Source organism: Hylaeus volcanicus, chromosome 7, assembly GCF_026283585.1.
Source record: "Hylaeus volcanicus isolate JK05 chromosome 7, UHH_iyHylVolc1.0_haploid, whole genome shotgun sequence".
Taxonomy (NCBI): Eukaryota; Metazoa; Arthropoda; class Insecta; order Hymenoptera; family Colletidae; genus Hylaeus; species Hylaeus volcanicus.
In genome coordinates, this window is record NC_071982.1 from 20,174,207 (window position 1) to 20,194,434 (window position 20,228).

Here is a 20,228-nt window from a genome sequence, read left to right on the forward strand (position 1 = left end):
TGTATTATTATTATTGTCACGTCTAGTTGCACCACCCACCGTACACCATCGATGCACCATGGTCGTTATGTGCGTGTTCCCTACTGATTTCTCACTTTAATAATAATAATAATTGTCCGCGTATTACAGTATTTTCTATCTGACACAGCAAAAGCTCCCGTACACGGGAAGTTAAGCATCGATGTAGAGAACGGTTAGAAACTTACCCTGCGTGAAGTGCTTAGCAACCATGATGTGCGTGGCTCGCGGCTCAGAACATTATTCTCCAACCCCTCGAACGAGGCTGCTGTGGGGTAACGATATATCCGGCCAGGGAAACCTTCACTTGTCACGCACGCGGTTACGAGCGTCAACAAACTGTACTCTCCGTCAAAATCACATGTTCGCGAACTGTCTGCCGTTTGTTCGCGTACCGGGGTGTACATGCAATATATCGTACTGTGTGCGATTGAAAACGCGACTAAGATGCACGAGGAACGACGCACATGCTCGACAGTTGCCACCCGACTGACGCTCCGCTGCGGTTACGGGCTCGCGCTCCATGCGAACTAATCCTGATTGGTCGCGCCACCGTGCTGCCGGTAACCCCACCACTCCGTCTGTTTTAACCACCGTGCGCGTTCCCCTTCCTTACCGACCACGACCGAACTTGGCCGAGTAATTCGACGGGTAACGGAGTGTCAGCACCTGCTAAATCTTAAACGCGGTAATTACGATCTAGATGAATCATTCAAATAATAAATACTGTTACTTATTAGTCGAATAAAAATTAAAATTATAATAGAATTATAGGATGAAATTATATTCGATGTTGAACGGGGACAGACTTATCCAAGTATTTCTTCGACCGAATACAGTTCGAAGATAAATAAAAGTACGTTAAAATGCGATTATTAACTAACGAGATTATTACAGAAGTATTATTACAAAAGTATAGAATAATTACCGTTCAACTCTCGTTTAGATAAGACTCGAAGGAGAGTGTATACTCTGTATACGTTTATATTTCCCGCATTTTGAACAGATGGCGCCATTTGTTGGACAAAGTAAGATGTCTGACGACGATATTATGATCATAATATGACTAGATATTATTGTTTTCCGTCCTTTAGGTTCGTGTAGGTGCAACAGCAATATTAACAACAAAAACTATGAACATACTAAATCGCAAGAACGATGACATTACGAGTAACCGATGTATGGAACAACAGTTACATTTTAGCCATATCATCTCGACGTATTCATACATTTTTTCGTCACATGTAAACGCGAACGTGTGCATGAATAACAATGATCGAGAAGACGAGAATGGCAAGTGGCGATCGCGAAGCCGTATTTGGTTTCACGGGAAGTCTCGGCCTAATCAGAATGAAACAGTTCGGCACGTTTTTCTGTAACAGCAGTCTCGTAGTGTAGTCATGAGGTTACGTCAGTCCGATCGACTATGAATCATTATGTATCGAGAATATCGTATAACTTGGCTTTTCAAGGCTCTCGTTTTACGATTCCCCGCACTTCTCGATATCGTTGGTCTCATAATTACCCCGACCGAGGCTAATTAATAGCTCGTTATCAAATCGAACTTATTTGCATAATCCATAAAATACATTGTAACGTGGTAATTTAATTGTGTTTGGAATAAAGCGTTTTGAAATTTCATTTGCAATCGGGGAGTTCGTTAAGATATGCAGAGTGACGTAAAAAATAAAGTAGATACACAATGTTTACCATGTTAACGGGCTCGCCAATGTCAATGACTTTGGATCACCTTGAAAAGTGTTCAAGGGGTCGGTCATCGAATGCTCGAAAGGAAAGAGTACTTATTCCCTGCACGATATCGAGATCGAACAGATCTAATTAATATAAATAATTATAAAAATCAATAGAAGACTGTGACGAGCAGAATTTATTATCTAATCTTCTTGACCAAGTATTGCATAATTATCGAGTACATCGAAGCATCGAGAAATGTAAATTTGGGGACAGAGGTCGAACTTCAACCGATGCCAATACTTTTTCTTTATTGAATTCAATAACAACTGGAAAGTAAAATTGCGTGTCGCGCCTGCGTGCACGGTCGAGGATCCTAACGTAAAGTGATCTGCACATTTGCTCGTTGTTCGTGACAACGAGCAGAAAACACGAGAAAAAGAAACGGAACTCTAGGCGAATAGAAAGAAGTGGAGAAAGAGGGACGAAAGAAGCGAATAGAGCGAGTCGGTAACGGAAACAGCCTAAAGGAGAAAGGGACGACCGAACAGGTTTTGTATTCCCCTCCTACGGAACGCGTGACGTCACCTACGAGATCAGTTGGCGGTAAAGCAGTAGTGGAGAGTGAACGGAGAAGGCGAGCCACCCACGCAGCAAACCGACGGAGCTAAATCAAATGCTTTGCGGTTTCTCTAGCGCGTAACAGCGGTTGTACGGGGAATTCGCGTCGTTTTGTTATGTATCCAGCTGGAGATTACGCATCAACAGTGGGCACGGATCCAGGACACGAGCTAGGACCATGGCCACCTGCCCGCTGTCATCGCGAATTAGAGAATTTATGATAGACGGCGCTGAGCGTTGCTGACGTATCGCTCGAGGGTCAACGGACCTTTCGACAATTTTTGGCGCTACTCGTAAAAGGAGGAAACGTGCTGTACCGGTGTACAATGTATTTATCCGGGGTGTCGAGCTCGCTGCGATTCAGCTACCTGCCAGAAACGGGTCCGACAACTCTCTTGTAGGCTGCGCGTAATTTGTCTTGTGCAGAACCGGCGGGGTCTGCGGCCAACGGCATAAACAAAGTCTGGCTCTCCCTTCTTGGCGCGATTCTATCGCCACCGTGCGCTAAATTCGGCGCCTACTGCTTTTCGAAACGAATTCGCGTGGGTGACCATTGATACTTTTTGCTTAACGCGCGTAAACAAGCGCAGTCGCGTTAATGAAAGAGCCCGCTACCACCGGCTGTCTAAAAATACATTTTACTAGCAAACAGCGCTACGTGACTGGAAACTTTCGCGTCTATCAACCGTATTTCTTATTAAAAGATACGTGCAACAAAAAGATACCTTTATTCACGTTGACGTAGTTCGGATAAAGAATGATTGATAACTTCCGAACCGGAAGTGAAGGGGGACCTGGATCCCCGAAAAAACATACCTAATAGATTCAAGTTACCTACGGTTGAGGCATGTGCATGTATGCACACGTACGCTTACGTACTCGTTTCACGAATAAATAAATAAAGTTGAAGGAACGCTGAATTCGTAAAATGGTATACTGCGCGTCAGCGGATTTTTTCTTTTTTCCGTCGCGTTCTCTACTCGTCGTCACGAAGAACGAACGAACAAACGTACGGATCACTTGAAATTAGGGATCCCGGCGCGTACGCGCATGCGCGGTACGCGCAATTTTTTCTCTTGGGTACTGCAGCTCGGCGAGCAGTCGTCCATCTGTCGAGAGCGCGTTAAGGACGATGTTGGACGTCGTGCGCGAGGTGCGACGACGACGACGTTTCGTAGCACGGCGTAGCCCGTCGACGATGTGCTGTCCGTGTAGCGTCGCGAGGAACTACGTTTTCGCGTAACGCGAGCCGAAAACGGATACGAGTAAAAGTGAGGTAGACACACGGTGCATCGTCCCCTGAGCAGTCCATGCGCTCTATGCAGTGATGGCTTCGGTGAAGGTAGCCGTGAGGGTTCGTCCCTTTAACAAAAGGTGCGTGTCTACGAGCCAACGACAATCCGTTACGTTTCCTCGACGTTTCGCGATTCCGATAGTCCGATCTCGCTGGGAAGGTCGTTTTTTTTTTTTCTTGGATCATGCTAACGACACCATTACATCAAACGTCTCGCCTCGGCTAAAAAAAACGCGGATGACAGTGTTTTCGATACGTTTTCAACGAGAATTCGAGTTTCGTCGAACGATCAATCGTGTGCTTTCGAACAACCCTAGTGTGACACGATTATCGTGCGACAAGATTCTGCCACCTGCTGTCATTCGGTCCTGTATCTAACGTTACCGTGTACCCAGGGCCGACGATATTCATAACAACACCCCTGTGCAATTTAATTTCCGTTAAACAAGCCATAATACTTTGTTATCTGGCAATATTATCGCGGAAATGACTCGCGAGTCGAGTGCAGGAACTTTAAAAATTAGAATTAATTGGATTTAGAATAATGTTTACGAATTCGATTTGTTTCTACTTACGTAGAAGTGACCCCTTTTTGTTTGTATGATAAGCTACGATCGGGTACAGTGGCGGATACGAGGGGAGGGGCTTGGCTTCCCTTTGAGACAAAAAAGTCACGTACATTTTTATTTGCCATTTTTGTTTTCTAGCCTTCCTGTTTGAAAGTACGATAACCGTATTATTTTATCAACGATAAGAGTACTTTCTTTCCTGTTGAAACGCCCCGAGATATGTCTCTGATAACCCGATAAGATCGTTTACCTCGTCTGCCCTGCGTGCATCCTTCGTATCGAACCTTTGAAAACCTTCGTTCCCGAGTTTCGCGATTCGAGGAAAGATTAACAAAAATACAAAGTGCCGGATTCTAGCAATGTGCGTGAATCTGTCGATTTTCCAGGGAGCTGGCGATGAACGCGAAGATGATCGTGCAAATGGACGGCAAGAAAACACGCATATTCAACACGAAGGTATCGTAACCGTTCAAAAGTCGTCCTTTCGACGTTGCACAAAACCGTTGCTTATTAAGGTTAAACGCTTCCTTCGTAACGTGTATACTTCTCGCGCACCATCCGCGACGAGCCAACTCCTGCCAATCTCGAGCTTCGTCCTTAATGATCGCGAACGAACTTTCTAAAAAGATTTCTACGCTGCGGCATGATTTTTAATATTTTTTTTTTTTTTTTGTTTGCCCGAACTACCGTTGACCGCCACGCTGCCTGAAACGCTTCGCGCACAAAACCATGTCGTAATTTCTGCCCGACCGAACTCGGGATGTTCGATTCCGTCTCGATTTTCCAGGAACTTATCGATTTCTTGAAGAATCGATCCTCGATTCATTCCTCTAGCTCTCGAAATTTCGCGCGTGTCGCGTTCTTTGTTTTTACAGGTGCTTCTACCTTCTCGCCTCGGACATTCCTAAAAAATTATTGGAAAGTACACCGGGGTTATTTATCCTTCGTTAAGCATCGTTGCCGGACGGTAACTGCCAATTGCAGGGAATGTCCGTTCCAGTAGAACGCGTGTTTTCAAAGGCAGACAATATTATGGTCGACGAATACTATGTAATCGATCGTTTGCAAAACTCACTTTAAATTCATCGCGAACGCGTAATTGATTCACCGCTTGATTTTCAGACTAATTTCTACCTTGTATCGATTCAAAGATGATCCTAGTCGATCCTAGAATCGATATTACTGGCAGAATCGAACACGTCTAAAGGCCCCTTTTCATTTGTCAGAGCGTGACGACATTTGTCGACTCGAATGTCGCATTGTCATGACATAAAAAGTCGTGGATTTATGTCACGTGAAAACGTGCCTTTATTGACCGCGACATTGTTCCTCGGTGCGGAATCTTCTTTTCCAGCTGAGATTATTTGTTGTTTCTCGTTGCGTCATTGATATCCATGCTTGTCGAGCGAAATCTCTGACCGAGATCTCACGGGCAAGATAGCGAGCGGGCGAGTCATCTGATCGGAGAAAGTGGAAAAATCGTTGCTGGACCAATCCCGGACGAGTCCGCTTTCCGTCCCGCTGACCAATCCTATCGCAACTAACCTACGTTTTACGCAAAACGAAATCTACGATTTATTTACGGAGGAATCGCGGCTAACAGAATTCCTAAAATGCTTTCAAACGAATTATACTACACGTCATCAATGAAAAATTTATTCAACTTCTTCTTCGACTTTGACCGAGTTTCTGAGAAAATGAAATTTCACCTAACAAAAGAAAATCGACTATCACTTTTCCATTGTTCATGACAGAGATGGGCAGAACCCTAGGCTTCGAATGAATCTGAAGTTTGTCGATATGTTTGTCTCGTTTTCTCTTTTGAACATTTTCCAAAGAAGGAAACGAGACAAACACATTTGCACTTCAAACTTCAAAACTTCAAATTTATTCGAAGCCTAGAGTTTTGCCCGTCACTGGTTCACGACTGATCCCTGTCTTTATCCTCTGTAATCATGGCAGGACTCTGATTTTCCGTTTTATCGATGGCGTGGTAAAACAGGTTTACCAGAAGTCCCGTATACACAACGTTTTTTCGATCTTTCTATGTTATGGATTTCCGTAAACATCTGTTATGAAGCGTAAACTCGATGCACTTTATGCCATCGCAAGGATTCAAGATACCTTGATTATTCTTTTAAACATAATCTCTACCGTATGATCTCATAGAGATTAGCTTGAGAACTTTGAATTTCCTGTAGCATAAAGTACACTGAACGCGATCCTCGAACGATAATGATCCTCACCTTAGATTCTCGCGCTTATTGTAGGTTGCATGATGGGTAAACATAAGGAGTTTTACTTTTTAATTGCCCGTTCGCTTTGTTATGCAATACGGCGAATAGCTCCCGATAGTGTGCGATTATGCTATGTGGGATGCAACCTAACCAATGTACACGTGACATAACGGCTTAGTTTTACCAGCCACTTGCGATTTACGTTTTTCTCCCTCGCGTACTAACCTTATCGAATTAACCAACAATGTCTTATCTAACACGAGTAGAAATAAATTATTACACTGGAACATTCGTTATCTAAACACAGTAACCGTTAACACTTCGAAACCTATGTTTGTTATACGTAAACAATTTTGCCAATATCTACGATTCGAGCAATGGCGTAAAGGTCTGTTTCCGCGTGACATAATGTCACGACTTTTGACGCAATTAATCACGCCTTTAGAAGCAATAAATCACGGCTTCGCGATTACAACATAGTTGATAAATGAACAATTTCGTGTCATGACTCTTCTCGCTGAAGAAGATTGCGTCATCTCGTGCGGTTTTCGTGGTTGTTAATATTCCGAAAGAAATTTAAATTGTCGGATATTTCAAAATATTATTTTCTGCTTTTGAAGATCACGTCACCTAGTATATTACGAATATGGTACTCAGGGAGAAAGAATCCGTCGCTACCGTAGATTGGCTCAATTGGTAAAACGGTAGAGTCAGTGTCAATAAACTGGGTTTCGAGCCTTCCAATACCTGTTATTCTATCACAGATTTCTTTCTTTCTCTAAGAACCTCTACGCTATTTATCTTATACTTCTGATCTATCCTAGCGTCGTCTGAAAGCTTTCTATTGTTTCCAGACACCGGGCAGCTGCAGAGAAATCGACAGGGAGAAATACAAAGACTTCACGTTCGATCACTCCTACTGGTCCTATGACCCGAACGACGACAACTACGCGTCCCAGGAAGAGGTGTTTATTATTCTGTTTTTCTACGTTCTATATAGTAACTGTATCGATTTCTATAAATTCAATAACATATAACCACGCTAGATGAATCGATCTACTCGCAAGATCGTATTCGGCTGCTTTTTGACGATGAGCCACGATCAGAATTAAAATAGAAGGCATGCGTGTACCTGTATAGTAACCATTGTCGTAAGAACTGCGATCTATCTGAAATTATGCGTTCTTCTATACTATCTTCTATAACTATCGGTATTTAAATCTCTACAACGACGACGTTTCAGCTACAACTATTCCGGTTCTCGTTAGATCAACAAATTTAATACACTATCTAAAATTACCAACTAATTAAACTTTAGTAATCTCAGTTTTATTTGGCACGCGAGTGCTCGAGAAATAAGGTTGAACGATATTTGGCCCTCGTCAGGTGTTGACAAACACCTACAGATTAAAAAGATCACTGTTTTTTTTCAATCAACGTTGTTTCATCGAGAATAACGCACGCGATTATTTCACTTCTATGTACCGCTGACCGCTGATTCGTTTGGCGTCTCGTTAAAATTCTTCTACGTGTGTCGCTATTAAAATTGCTGCGCCAATGGACGCACTTAGTACATGTATGGCGCGGCGTGCTTCGGCTGTAACGCGATAAGACACGTTTTTCGTGACCCAACCGGAACGTTTACGTATCGTTGTATCGGGGAAAAGAATGTTAATTGTTCCCTTCTGTTTTCCAGGTTTTCTTTGATCTTGGTACGGATGTAATAGAAAGTGCCTTCGAGGGCTACAATGCCTGCGTCTTTGCCTACGGCCAGACAGGGTCTGGGAAGACCTTTACGATGATGGGCACGCCGGTAATATTTCAATCGTACTCGCGTTTTGCAAGAATTCCTTCGTCCTCGTTTCGTTGCGACACGTTACGCGTTATAGCGCTGAAAATAATTAGAAGGCCACCCCTGCTGAAATCAGCGATTCAGTATTTCAAGACACCGGTTCTCAAACTCTGCACCCCTTGAATTTGATCTTTACGGGAAAAAAAAACCAAAATATTTATAAGAAAAAAAAAAGATATCGTATTACTTATTTCGGAGGTTTAGCCCAAGTACCGTCTTTAATTCGATCTCCAACGTCGCAGGAGGCTCAAGGATTGATACCACGGATCTGCAAAACGCTGTTCGCTAGAATGGCCGCGGGGAAAGAGAGCGGAGCGTCGTATAGAACCGAGGTATCCTTCCTGGAAATACACAATGAGAGAGTGAGAGACTTGCTAAGACTGGACCAGTCACAGTCTCATTCCCTCAGGGTGCGGGAGCATCCTAAGAGGGGCCCTTACGTCCAAGACCTGTCCAGCCACCTCGTGTACGATTATTCGGACATCCAGGTAAACGAACCTTGACCTCTCTAACTCTCACTCCTTTCCAACGTGTCACGCCTACTATACAGCTCTAAATAACCCTTTGAATTTCAACTCTTCTAAAGGTATTACTACTTGAGAAAATGTAAACAGAGATCGATTCGTTTTATCTGCAAACTAGACAGGCCCTTCAAGGTGTTTGTTTTGTTGCAGGAATGCATGGTGAGAGGCAACACGCACAGAACTACCGCTAGCACAAACATGAACGATGTGAGCAGTAGGAGTCACGCGATCTTTACGATAACGTTCGTGCAAGCTGGACTCTCCGAGGGCAACATGCCATCAGAGACCGTTTCCAAGGTGCATCTTGTCGACTTGGCCGGAAGGTAGTCGAGACAACTGAAGACAATCGCACAGTGAAAATGCCAAAGATGCCAGACTCTAGATAACAATTATTCCCAAATCGTCAGCTAATTTAAAAAAATAAGAATCCTAATTTCTCGTATCTACATCGAGGCTCTTTGGTACTTTCTGGTTGAATACGGAATACTTAAACGAAGGAGACTAGCGCGATCGATGATTTGTGATTACACCTGTATTCGTTTGTTCAGCGAGCGTGCTAACGCTACGGGAGCCACTGGACAACGACTGAAAGAAGGTGCCCACATCAACAAGTCCCTGGTGACTTTAGGTTCTGTGATATCGGCGCTCGCGGAGGTCAGTTCCGCGAGCGACACGTCTTCTTCTTCTTCCAAGAAGAGCGTCTTTATACCTTACCGCGACAGCGTGCTTACATGGCTGCTGAAGGACTCGCTCGGTGGTAACTCGAAGACTATAATGATCGCTGCTATTAGCCCAGCGGATTGCAACTATGGCGAGACCCTCAGCACGCTCAGGTACGCCAATCGAGCCAAGAACATCATCAATAAGCCAACCATCAACGAAGACCCGAACGTCAAGTTGATCAGGGAACTCAGGGAGGAGATCCTGAAGCTCAAGTCTCTTATTGGGAAAGATATGGCAAGTAGACGATCTCTTACGGAGATCTCTTACCTTCTTCAAGTTTCGCATAAAATTTCTTACCTATACTTAATCTTTCAGAGCATCGAGAGGCCACCGCAGATGTTATTGGCTCAGATTCACGAGAAGCAGGAGCAGGAGAAGGTGCTGACGGAGGAGTGGACGGAAAAGTGGCGGGAAACGCAGCAGATTCTTCAAGAGCAGAAAGCATTGGGTCTTCGGAAGAGTGGCGTTGGCGTGGTCCTGGATTCGGAAATGCCTCACTTGGTAGGAATCGATGACGATCTTCTCAGCACTGGCGTCACGCTGTACCATCTGAAAGAGGGAAGGACGTTAGTGGGAACGGAAGAAGCGGCAACCACGCAGGTGATACAAAGATACTTATCTAGTCTGCAGTAATTTCGAACGAAAGTTTTGTGAAGTATGGCGCTAAAACACAATTGTACGACACAGGATATCGTATTGACCGGTGGCGACGTCGAACCAGAGCACTGCGTGGTAGAGTTAGACAGCGGCGTAGCAACCCTTCATCCCCTTTCTTCGCACTGCTGGATCAACACAGCGCAAGTAGATAAACCCACGCGCCTCTCGCAAGGCTGTATTATTCTACTGGGCAGGAACAATATGTTCCGGTACAACGATCCAGTAGAGGCGGCCAAGCTAAGAAAGGAAGGTGGAACGGGTAACGGTAACTTACAATCGACGGTCGTCAATCTTTCAAGATTGTCCCTCTTGAGTTGGAGTGTCTCGGATTTGCATGCCTCGTCCTCTAGCGATAACCTTTTAAATTCGAGCGAAGACCTCCGCGCGCTCGAGGAACTGGAACAGCAGAAGGCTGCCCTTATCAAGGAAAAGGAGGACTTCAAGGTTCGTGAGGTTGGCGCTATCTTACTCTATCGTGTACAGGCTAATTTAAAAGTAGTGGACTCGAGAATCTGCCTTACAATTATACGATCTTTTAATTTTAGAATGTTTAGAATGAAAATTGTAAATTAACGAGCTCTATTTCGACTGTTGTTGCACGCAGAGGGAACAGGAGGAACGAGAAGAGAGATGGGCCGCCAGAAGGGAGGCCCTGAAAGGCGCGCAACGTGAATTGGAACGCGAATGGGGCGCCCAATGGAAAGAGTGGGCGGACGCGATAGCCGCTCTCGAATCACGGCAACGCGAGTTGCGTGCGCGCCGTAACATCCTGGAGCAAGAGCGACGGGACGAAATGACGCAAGTAAGTGACACGGACGCGCCGTCCCCGGACTTGAATGTAATATCGATCAAGTATCAATTCTACCTCGTCCTTATTGCTCTCGGTGTCCTTATTTGCTTGTCTGGCAACATCATCATCTACTCGCACGTTTGCCCGTTAAATATGTGACCCCGTGTTAAAGTATCGCCGGGAAGACTCGTTTGTCGCGTTCCACGTGCTATTCGAACACGAGCCCGCCGATGTCAAGCGTTCGATCAAGAATTCTACTCGAACATCGTCGTTGACGGATATCGTTATAATATAGACCAGTAATTCTTAACCACTGTGTTTCGAATATCTAACAACAGATCTAACGAATTTCTACTTGACATAGTTCTTAAAACTTGCTACGATTCGATAAAGGGCAAAATTTAGTCCAAAACCAGCACCTGGCGTGCATTCCTTTTTCTTTTTTTTTTCTTTTTTTTTTTAATCTTTCAAACAAGAATCTTATACGTCCATGGATTAATTAGTACTCGAACTGAACGATAGGTGCCTGTTATCGAATTTATACCAGCCAGCCTATTATTAAACTTTTTTCTATTATAATCATTCGAGATTAAGAACCGTGCTAAGTTTTATTGTAAAAAGACTAAGGATCTTTAAAACTACGCTGAGCTTGAAAAAAAAAAAGGCGAAGAACCACTGACGTAGACACTAGAAAATTACTAAAGACTTTAAGGTGCTCTGAACCAACATTGCGTCAGGGTTTCTTCCTGAATTGTAACATATATAATGTGTATAAATTGTTAACAGGGCAATATTTGTCCATAATATGTATATATTTATATATATTTCATTTGTATCCTTCGTTTCTACGTGCAGGTACTTGCTACGGGTTCTTTTTTTTTCCCTCAAACGATGCGCCTATTTCACAGAGACAATATAGTCGCTTAGAGTTTAATGCCTGTCTTTCTAGCGATTTAGATAGAAAGCTAAATAAGCCACCGAAACGAACTGTGCCAGTGTTGACAAGATATTGCCGGACAAATGGCATTCCGCGGAATGTTATTACCATTAAGTACCTTAAGTAGACGATGTTAAGGTGAAGAGAGAAAGAGAGAGAAACAAAGTTATGTACATATCTGGGCTTGTTTTTTTTGTAGAATACTGTCTATGGGTTTGTTATGCGAGAAGAGATAAAAAGAAAGAAACTGTTGTTATACCGATACTTGTTGATTAATAAATTTTTCTTACGAAAATTGGCCTTCGATCTTCCACGAAACGTTGCACGCACACTCTCTGTTCTGTTTCTTACGTACACGTTAAGTAACACACTCGAATGGTCGAATTAACGCTCCCGATTAACAAACCCAGCGTATCTTGTTAACAATACTATGGGGCTCATGCACGCGTCTACCGCGTCACGAGCGCTAACCGCAGGGATTAATGAAACTAACTAAGTTCTCAAGGTAACGTATCGCGATTACTTTCGTTAATACCCTATTCTAATTTATTTCTTTTCATTTATCAGTCGACTATCCGCTAGATTTACTTCTCGATAAACACTCGTATGAATCGATCTGTAATGAAATCATGTAAACCCTTGTGTATTACTGATGCATACAAAAGTAGAATGCTTTCATTATTTTTTAATCGTATCCCTTTGAATATTAACTCGTAACCGTTTGATTGTTTTTTTTTCTTTCTTTTTTGTTTTTACCTAATTACATTTTAGTTGAGCTCGACGGTATGAAACGGCATCTTAACTATACTTTTTCAGTTATCCTTTTTTTTTGTTAATGCATCGATATGTGTGTGTGTGTGGTACCAGGTAGAAAGTTTATGTAGGGAAGTTGCCTCTCTGCGCACAACATTGCAGTCCAAGCATCGTCAATTCCAAGAGTTCATGAACAATCACGAACGCACGCAAAGATTCCATCAATGGTGGGAGAAGGTAAGATTTAGAGAAAGGAAATTCGATATTTCGCGGCACCCGTAGTCTCGTAGGGAAGCACCTATTGTGAAAGTAATCGCACGCAACGCGAACCTCTGCATCGTGTCCATGATTATTCGTTTATTTTTATTTTTTTTTTTTTTCTTTGTTACGATCACGTGAAATTATTGTACCGGAAGCGTTTTCGCAGTTCCTAAGTTCAGAGAGAATGATCTACCATTTCAGACGGACGACGGCGCCGGCAGCGACGGCAGCTTGCCAGAATCCTGGTCGAGTTTGAACGATGATAAATGCGTTGACGCGATGCGAGAGCTTGTTAATCATCACGTAAGTAAATTCTGGGAGCAAATTCGCTGCGCTAATTTTAATTCGGGTAAATCAGAACTATCCTAGGTCTCTGCACTATCGGAAACTATAACATCAAACACAAGTCTCGTGACCAACTCTGCACTTTAAAATAATGAAGCGTTGAGAATTGATGTTTTCTTTTCTTTTTTAGAAGAAAGAATTGGCCGTCTTGGAAACCGAGTTGCAAAACAAAGTGAAGTCCCTAAACGAACACCAAAGCAAGGTAGATAAAATGGAGGAAGAGCTGATGGAGATAGCTAGGAAGCAAAAGCACATATTTAACCTCGAAGTAAGTGAACTGCTTCTGCAGTTATAAGATATGTGAATACGATAAATGTATCCAGAACGTGTACGAGTAATGCGAAATGTTTTACCAGCTGGAAGGTGAAGGAAACACGGAGAAAAAATTGCTTCTAGCAAAGCGCACCCAGGAGCAGCTTCAGGAGATCCTACGACGGAAACAGAGTCTTTCGTTGAATTTGAAACGAGCTCTACCCGCGTCACTGGACGACCAGTCCCTGAGCGGCGACGATATCGTGTCCAACGGGGAGAGCCAATCGTTCCTGGACGCGTGTAATAGAAAACTTCAAATAGCCTCTGCAATGAACATACTGCCACAAAATCTTCCAAGTTCCGTCGATACCGCAGATACTTTTCATACAGCTGCGGCTGACTCTCCGGAGCCTCGCATTCTCTTCGAAGATCCTAACACGAAACGGTTTGAAACCTCGCTGGACGATGAACAAGAACCAGACAAGCAACTGGACACTTCCCCAAAAGTTTACTTGGAGAACGACAAGACGAGATTGCCTGAAACGAAAGGTACAAACTTGTTGAATGTAAACGAAAAGTATGTTGATCATTGGAGACGTTTCGTATTAGATCCGCTAAAGAATACCTAAGGATCTAAAACGAAACGCTTAGTCGAATGACTGACAAACTTCGTCCTTCCTTACCCGGGTCCATGTAAACTGATTTATAAATTGTAGTAAACAGAAAGTCTTCGGTGGAAGGTGTCACGGAGCCAGAGAAGTGTAACGGCAGTGCACCGAAATCACCAACGGACTCCATCACGGGAATGGAAATTCCTGAAGACTCGTTGGAGTCACCGGTGCAACGGAATCCAGCGATGAAACGTCTTAACCAAAGAATCGCTCGTCAACGAATGATGGTGATGAGGTGCCTAGAGACTAGCACTCCCTCGAAAGAAGACCTGAACAGGCAGATAATGATTCTGCAGGAGCTCCAGAAGCAGCAGATCGAATTGGAGGTGTCGCTCTTGGAAGATGAGCGAAAGAATCTCAGACATTCTATGTCGCAGTGCAGCGACGACAGGCTGCAGGACCATGACGACCGTGTGCAGACTGTAGAGTCGAACACATGTCGCGATTTAGAAGTTATGAATAACACAGCTACTCTGTTAACCATGTCCACAACGCGATCTCCGATTCAAAGGAACAACAGGCCTAATACCAACGACGACGAGGGTTTGTCGGAATCAGTTGCTCCTAGGATATCTTCTGGTAGAGGATACTCGACAGTTTATCTAACGGTAATGCTCGCCCTATCGTCCCTGAAACCAAGAAAAAGGAACACACATGTAATCTTAATTAAATCGCTTCAGAGTCAGAACCGAGGGGACCGATTGAGCAGTCCGTACTCCTTGACAATCACTAGATCCCTGCCGTCTTTGATAGCGAACGACACCGACTGCGACAATGTAATTAACATGATCGTCAGTATACCTTCCTACGTGATACGCGGAGCAGGGACGTCTAGCCATTACGAGTACGAAGTGCGTGTTGTAGCTCAAGACGATAGTTGGACGCTTCTGCGTAGATACAGAAGATTCCGGGAATTGTACATCTCCATGCGACAGAAATATGGTAGCAAGGTAACTAACGTTCTACTTGGTGACTCGGTGAGTTCCAAATTATCTACGTCATTGTGGTAATTTTCTTTTTGTAGGTAGCAGCGATACGCTTCCCACCTCGACAAGTTTTTCCAAGGTACGAGGTAGTAGCGCGACAACGTAGGAAACGATTAGAGGAATATTTGCGACGACTGATACAAGTCTGCTCAGAATTGCCACACTGCGAACCTCTTTATAAGTACAACGGCAACTTAAGCAACATAGATAAGCAATCATTGCTGGAATTTAGTTCGTTCTTCAGACGGGGAACATTCGAGAGCAGTAAGTACGGGACGAGTTAAACGAATCGGTTCCCCCGAAGAGCGAAACAAACTCGAGCGGGAAATGTTTAATAATTCGTTGTATTTTTTTATGAGAGCGGACTGGAGATGAACCTAAAGTGGGAAAAATATTAGCAAAGTATAGTTACCACTTTTTGCGACGATTATTAATTCTATATTTTACCAAAATACGTTTCCAAAAGTTTATCGTTTATAAGACTGATGTAATATCGCATATTTAATATCTGTTCGTTCTTAGCGTTAGTAAAAGGTATCACGATTCGTATTTGAGAAATGAGCAAGATCTGACCGAGTCTCGAGGAGTATTTTCAACGTAGATGGGATTCCCAGACCAAATCGTTACGGGTTGCAGATATTTTCCTAATGTTTTTCTCCCTTGTTAGAAGCAGAGATGGGTAAAATTTTATTCGAATAATAGATAATAGAATATTAGCGACGTTTAGTTTGATTAGCATCTTGTGAAGCATTTAATTCTATAAACGAAATTCTAATTTTTATTGTATATTCGGTATTCGAAATTTTTATCTAGATAAGAATTTTACCCATCTTTAGATGCATCATGCAATTTCAAAGTGTACCTTTCTCACGCTTCGATTCCTCACGGAATTATCGATTTCTTTGTTTGAAGCCATCGATCACTGATGGTATGTTAGCTAGACCAGTATTGTTATATGAGATACGCGCGAATTACGGAATGATTTGTTGTGCGCACAACCACGATGACCATAAACGTACATCGGGCGTGATTATGCTCGTGATAATAATTAGATTTCATAAAATGATCGCGTTTATTTTTTCGTCGGACCGCGTCTTTTACACACCGTCGGAGAGAGTCGACTGGATTATATTGAAAAAAAATGAACTTCCTCCTAGCGCGTAGTTAATAAATGAAACTTATTGAATGATCATAATTTTACGAAGTGCAAAGAATATCATATCGCTGTTGAAGTTCTTCCGGTTCCGGGGAGTTATATATAATATATATATTGTATATGTATACACTGCGTTTCGAGGCAAAGTTTGTATGAAAACACACACACACAAACACACACGTACACATACACGAACAGCAATGTTAAAGTTGACGTTATGCAATGCTTTGGCAATGAGAAAAATTTATATTAATCGACGCTAACTTTAATATTATCGATTATTCTCGGCAAAATGTTTAACCACCATTGCAAACAGAGATGGGCAAATTTTCTAGATCGAAACTTCGAATAACTAAAAGTGCATATTTTCAATCTTTCCGAATCCGAGTCTTTTGATAAGGCTAATCAGCCCATCAATAAGAACACCACCTCAAACATACGTGCATAATTATTTAATCGAATAAAATGTTGGCCATCTCTGATAGTAAAGCTGCTTCGCAAGAATCGAAGATTTTTACCTTTTTAACGCGGTGTACGCTTTCCAAGTCCAAGAATTCTATATATACTAAACGAAACAAAAAAATAATCGCATTTATCTATTGCACGGCCAGATCATTTTGCCTTGAATTCTAACTAATCGGGAGTATTAACGACATTATTGTATTCGACATCTGATTCCTATTGTTTGATATTAAAAAGCAAATGAAACACTTAGCAATACGCAGCATCGTCATCGAAGTAAATATTCAACTTGTGATTATGGTGAACGATACTTATTCCATGGCTGTGTATTAAACTGACTTCAAACCCCGATGAATTGTCCTGGATGGATGGTTTAGTCGTACTAGTAGCTCGTAGCCGCGAGGTCTGTATATTTTAGCAAATTGTTTAGACGAACATTGTACCTCATGTTTCATACGATTTCCGAAAGAATATCAACTGCTTTTTTTTATACTTGATCTACGCGATCTATGTTCTCTAAATGTAAGAAGATACAGTAAATAGTCATAGCTCGATCGATTCTATTATTTCGAACCAACATAACCTCACTTCCAAAATTCTGTAACGATCGGTAAGAGCAAACTCTGATAATTTATTTATTTCGACTCTCGCAACCATCGTGGAATTTATTTATTTTGAAAGTAAGTTATTCAAATTCCCCATACAACGGACAAGACGACGAGAAAGTAACGAGAACTAAAAACGAAAAATTGTCAAGGATGTCTAACGCTGTTCCCCACTTACAGCAGATAAATACAATCGTCATTTATTATTTCTCTCATCGATTTTACAAATGTAAACTTCTGTATTGAGCATTTCTGTGACAGTGGATTCCTGTCCAACGAAGTTGTTTAACGAATGTTCGGTTATTAAAAAATACTAGATCATCTGGTTCATGTAGAGCATGGTACATGTCGATTTGTACCATGTCAAGGGACGATTATGGAAACGACAAGTAGGAAAAGAGAATTTGAACGGAATATAAAATCTAGACACGATCATAAGTGAGAATACGTAGGCACTATCTTTTTGTAATAAATTATAGTAAATAATGTTATGTTTACCATACCTATAATTAAATGAACACTTGCTCGCTGGCTAAGCTATCCGCAAACGGCGCAACGATTACCCTGGTGGCGAAATAAAATGTTAAACCAAAAGTAATGGATATCGGTAACGCTGGCAACGCTTTCTTAAATATAGCCAACAGCAAGAGCGTCAAACAAAGTCCCTGGAAATACAAAATATTGATAATAAAATTCTTATTTCCCGAGAGATAAGATAGGGATGACGAATACTTACAATGAGAATGGCAACGAAACAAGCCAACGTTGTATTCCAATCGCCATAGCTGGAAGCTTTTCCAACCAAAACGCTGTAAAATATAAAGTCCCCAAGACCTAATTTAACTCCCCGTTCTTCTTCGACGAAAGCCACTTGTCTTCGGGATTCTTGAACAACTCGACTATCTGGTTGCCTCGAGCTTTCAGTCAGCGATGAAGCGTTTTCGCGTACCTCTTGAGCTCTTCTCGCTACCCTATCACCTAGCAATGGAACTTGTTTGAGTATAATCTTGGTACAATAAAAACATTATTACTATTATTTGATCAATTACCGTGGGATTCTACCCACTCGGGAGTAAACCCGCCTTCCTCTGGATCTCCGGATGCAGGATTATTTTGATTGTCTGCTTGATCGGGCATCGAGCATGCCGCATTATCGCCAGTAGCGGAATCGCTGCCAGTCATCGTTGCTGCCTGCACGTAGCCTGCATAAGTCATTGTGGCTGTATACATGACAGTGGATGAATAGATCAGGGCAGGAAAAATGGATTCATTCCGTTCTTGAGCAGTTTCCACGAGTATCCTTAGAGGTCCCTTTGGTGTTAGTACAGCGATTAAATCTGTAGAAGCAAGGATCATTTGTAATTATTAATTGATCAACTGTTTATTCAAAACAATTTTGTTGGACCATTGTATCTATCTTACCCCAAATACTGATAACGCCCAATACGACCCATGACGTCCATTCCGGCAAATACTTGATGAAGACAAGAGCCATCAGAGCAGAAATGAAAATAAGGTATGCTTGTTGCAACTGCAATGGGCCTTGCCAGTGTATACATATCATTCCAACTACTCCAAAGTTCCATAAAATTATACCTAACGTGAACAGATCCATTGGAATGTTGTAAGCTTTTAATACTTGCCTGCAATGAGTTTTAGGTTTGAATCACATAGAAACTGAGTTCATCATTTAATAAAACGTGTGTACTCACTCCCAATAAAGAACAGAAAACATAGATAGCAGCATCAAGGAACTTATTATCAACCACCCATGGATTACTTTGTAAAATTTGTATTTGTATAATACAATAAGTATCATAGTCATAACAACAATGACACTTATTAGTATCAAGGAGTTGGCAATTGCCTGCCAAGCTTTGGTACTTGTGTCAGGACTGTCTTCATGAAATGGAGTATACACTCTGAAAGAAATGTTTCATGTATAACAATGTTCTTATTCTTTATAGATCCTTAAATAAAGAGTACTTACAAGTACAATCCTTTGGTGGTGTAAAAATTGATAGAACTAATCGTGGCAACTACAACTAACATACAAAGAGATACAGGCACAAATAATTTAATGACATGTGCAGCTCCATATTTTAATTCTTCCTCCTCTTCATCCCTATAGTTTCTCGATCTGTTTTGACCACTGGTACCGGGTGGCCCCCTTCTACCAGAGCTGGCATTGTTTGATGCGCCTGGTGTCTGAACATGCACATCGGGAACACCATTCTCTACCTGCAAATTGTTTTGAGAGAATGGACCTTGATCTACGTGGTCAAGTATTTTTTTTTACATTTCAGAGGAACATAGAACTTCAACAAGATAAATTTACCTCTTCGTTATTGATACGCGAACGTCTCTTCCGACCAGTGACCAAGCCCAGATCATCCGTGCGGGATTCCGCAACGTGACCGTCCATCAGGCTCGTGTATTCGTCCGCAGAATCGTATGCGTCACTCTCAGACATTCATCAACGCTTATGAGAGTGAACGAATCAACATAAGAACCCTTTGACAGCTCCACACACGCTTTCCTTTGTGTTATACACGCTTCGCTTGCTCGTGTCGCAGCCACTCGCGATCAGATTCGACAAAAAAGTGATAGAAAAATATTCGATCGGTTTCTGCGTATCGAGGGTCACTTTGTCGGACTCTTGTTTTGCAAAGTGCAACGCGAAAAACCCTCGATCGCTAACAAAATGCACGTTTTCACTTAGTTTACGTTTACTACAAATACTCTTGACACCTGTTGGCGGCCATTTTGTCGATGACTCACTGGTAGCGTAACCTAACGCGAAAACCGAGGAACTAAAAAGAG

The 20,228-nt window shown here is 42.3% G+C and overlaps 3 protein-coding genes and 1 long non-coding RNA gene across 8 annotated transcripts in view; 1 reads left to right on the top strand and 3 right to left on the bottom strand.

Annotated features, from left to right (window-relative positions):
• LOC128880159 (myosin-I heavy chain) overlaps positions 1–515 on the bottom strand; it is a 39,416-nt gene extending 38,901 nt beyond the window's left edge. For both annotated transcript variants that reach the window (XM_054129925.1, XM_054129924.1), the window contains exon 1: positions 207–515. In XM_054129925.1, the coding sequence (XP_053985900.1) occupies positions 207–231 (25 nt within the window). In that variant the 5' untranslated portion in view covers positions 232–515. The remainder of the gene's footprint in view (positions 1–206) is intronic.
• Positions 516–3,285: 2,770 nt separating this feature from the next.
• Positions 3,286–17,354, top strand: LOC128880162 (kinesin-like protein Klp98A). Of its 3 annotated transcripts, none has more exons than XM_054129937.1 (17): positions 3,286–3,705; positions 4,581–4,650; positions 7,286–7,396; positions 8,128–8,244; positions 8,526–8,771; positions 8,958–9,130; positions 9,356–9,764; positions 9,846–10,130; positions 10,218–10,640; positions 10,792–10,989; positions 12,782–12,904; positions 13,130–13,231; positions 13,404–13,541; positions 13,630–14,074; positions 14,242–14,804; positions 14,877–15,146; positions 15,221–17,354. In XM_054129937.1, exons 1-17 carry the CDS (start codon positions 3,659–3,661, stop codon positions 15,464–15,466), a joined length of 3,966 nt encoding a protein of 1,321 aa, XP_053985912.1. In that variant the 5' UTR covers positions 3,286–3,658; the 3' UTR covers positions 15,467–17,354. The 3 variants fall into 3 exon arrangements, with proteins under 3 accessions (XP_053985912.1, XP_053985914.1, XP_053985913.1); XM_054129938.1 differs by having other exon boundaries at positions 3,294–3,705; positions 10,218–10,631; XM_054129939.1 differs by lacking the exon at positions 12,782–12,904 and having other exon boundaries at positions 3,290–3,705.
• LOC128880164 (uncharacterized) lies at positions 8,128–9,969 on the bottom strand. Its single transcript, XR_008457767.1, has 3 exons — positions 9,828–9,969; positions 8,497–8,624; positions 8,128–8,413 (listed from the first exon to the last, which is right to left on the bottom strand). It is a non-coding gene; the product is annotated as an uncharacterized LOC128880164 (long non-coding RNA).
• Positions 14,688–20,166, bottom strand: LOC128880163 (presenilin-1). Of its 2 annotated transcripts, XM_054129941.1 has the most exons (8): positions 19,744–20,166; positions 19,396–19,646; positions 19,118–19,327; positions 18,828–19,048; positions 18,455–18,742; positions 18,142–18,383; positions 17,909–18,070; positions 14,688–14,825 (listed from the first exon to the last, which is right to left on the bottom strand). In XM_054129941.1, the coding sequence occupies exons 1-7, from the start codon at positions 19,876–19,878 to the stop codon at positions 17,915–17,917; spliced, it is 1,503 nt and encodes a 500-aa protein (XP_053985916.1). In that variant the 5' UTR covers positions 19,879–20,166; the 3' UTR covers positions 14,688–14,825; positions 17,909–17,914. The 2 variants fall into 2 exon arrangements, with proteins under 2 accessions (XP_053985916.1, XP_053985915.1); XM_054129940.1 differs by lacking the exon at positions 14,688–14,825 and having other exon boundaries at positions 17,841–18,070; positions 19,744–20,165.
• Positions 20,167–20,228: the final 62 nt, after the last annotated feature.

Coding starts and splice junctions, on each gene's coding strand:
- LOC128880162 (XM_054129937.1), top strand. CDS start 3,659: ATGGCTTCGGTGAAGGTAGCCGTGAGGGTTCGTCCCTTTAACAAAAG. Junction 8,772..8,957: donor ACGATTATTCGGACATCCAG/GTAAACGAACCT, acceptor GTTTTGTTGCAG/GAATGCATGGTGAGAGGCAA. Junction 12,905..13,129: donor TCCATCAATGGTGGGAGAAG/GTAAGATTTAGA, acceptor CTACCATTTCAG/ACGGACGACGGCGCCGGCAG.
- LOC128880163 (XM_054129941.1), bottom strand. CDS start 19,878: ATGTCTGAGAGTGACGCATACGATTCTGCGGACGAATACACGAGCCTG. Junction 19,328..19,395: donor ACCACCAAAGGATTGTACTT/GTAAGTACTCTT, acceptor CATTTCTTTCAG/AGTGTATACTCCATTTCATG. Junction 18,071..18,141: donor GTTTCGTTGCCATTCTCATT/GTAAGTATTCGT, acceptor TTGTATTTCCAG/GGACTTTGTTTGACGCTCTT.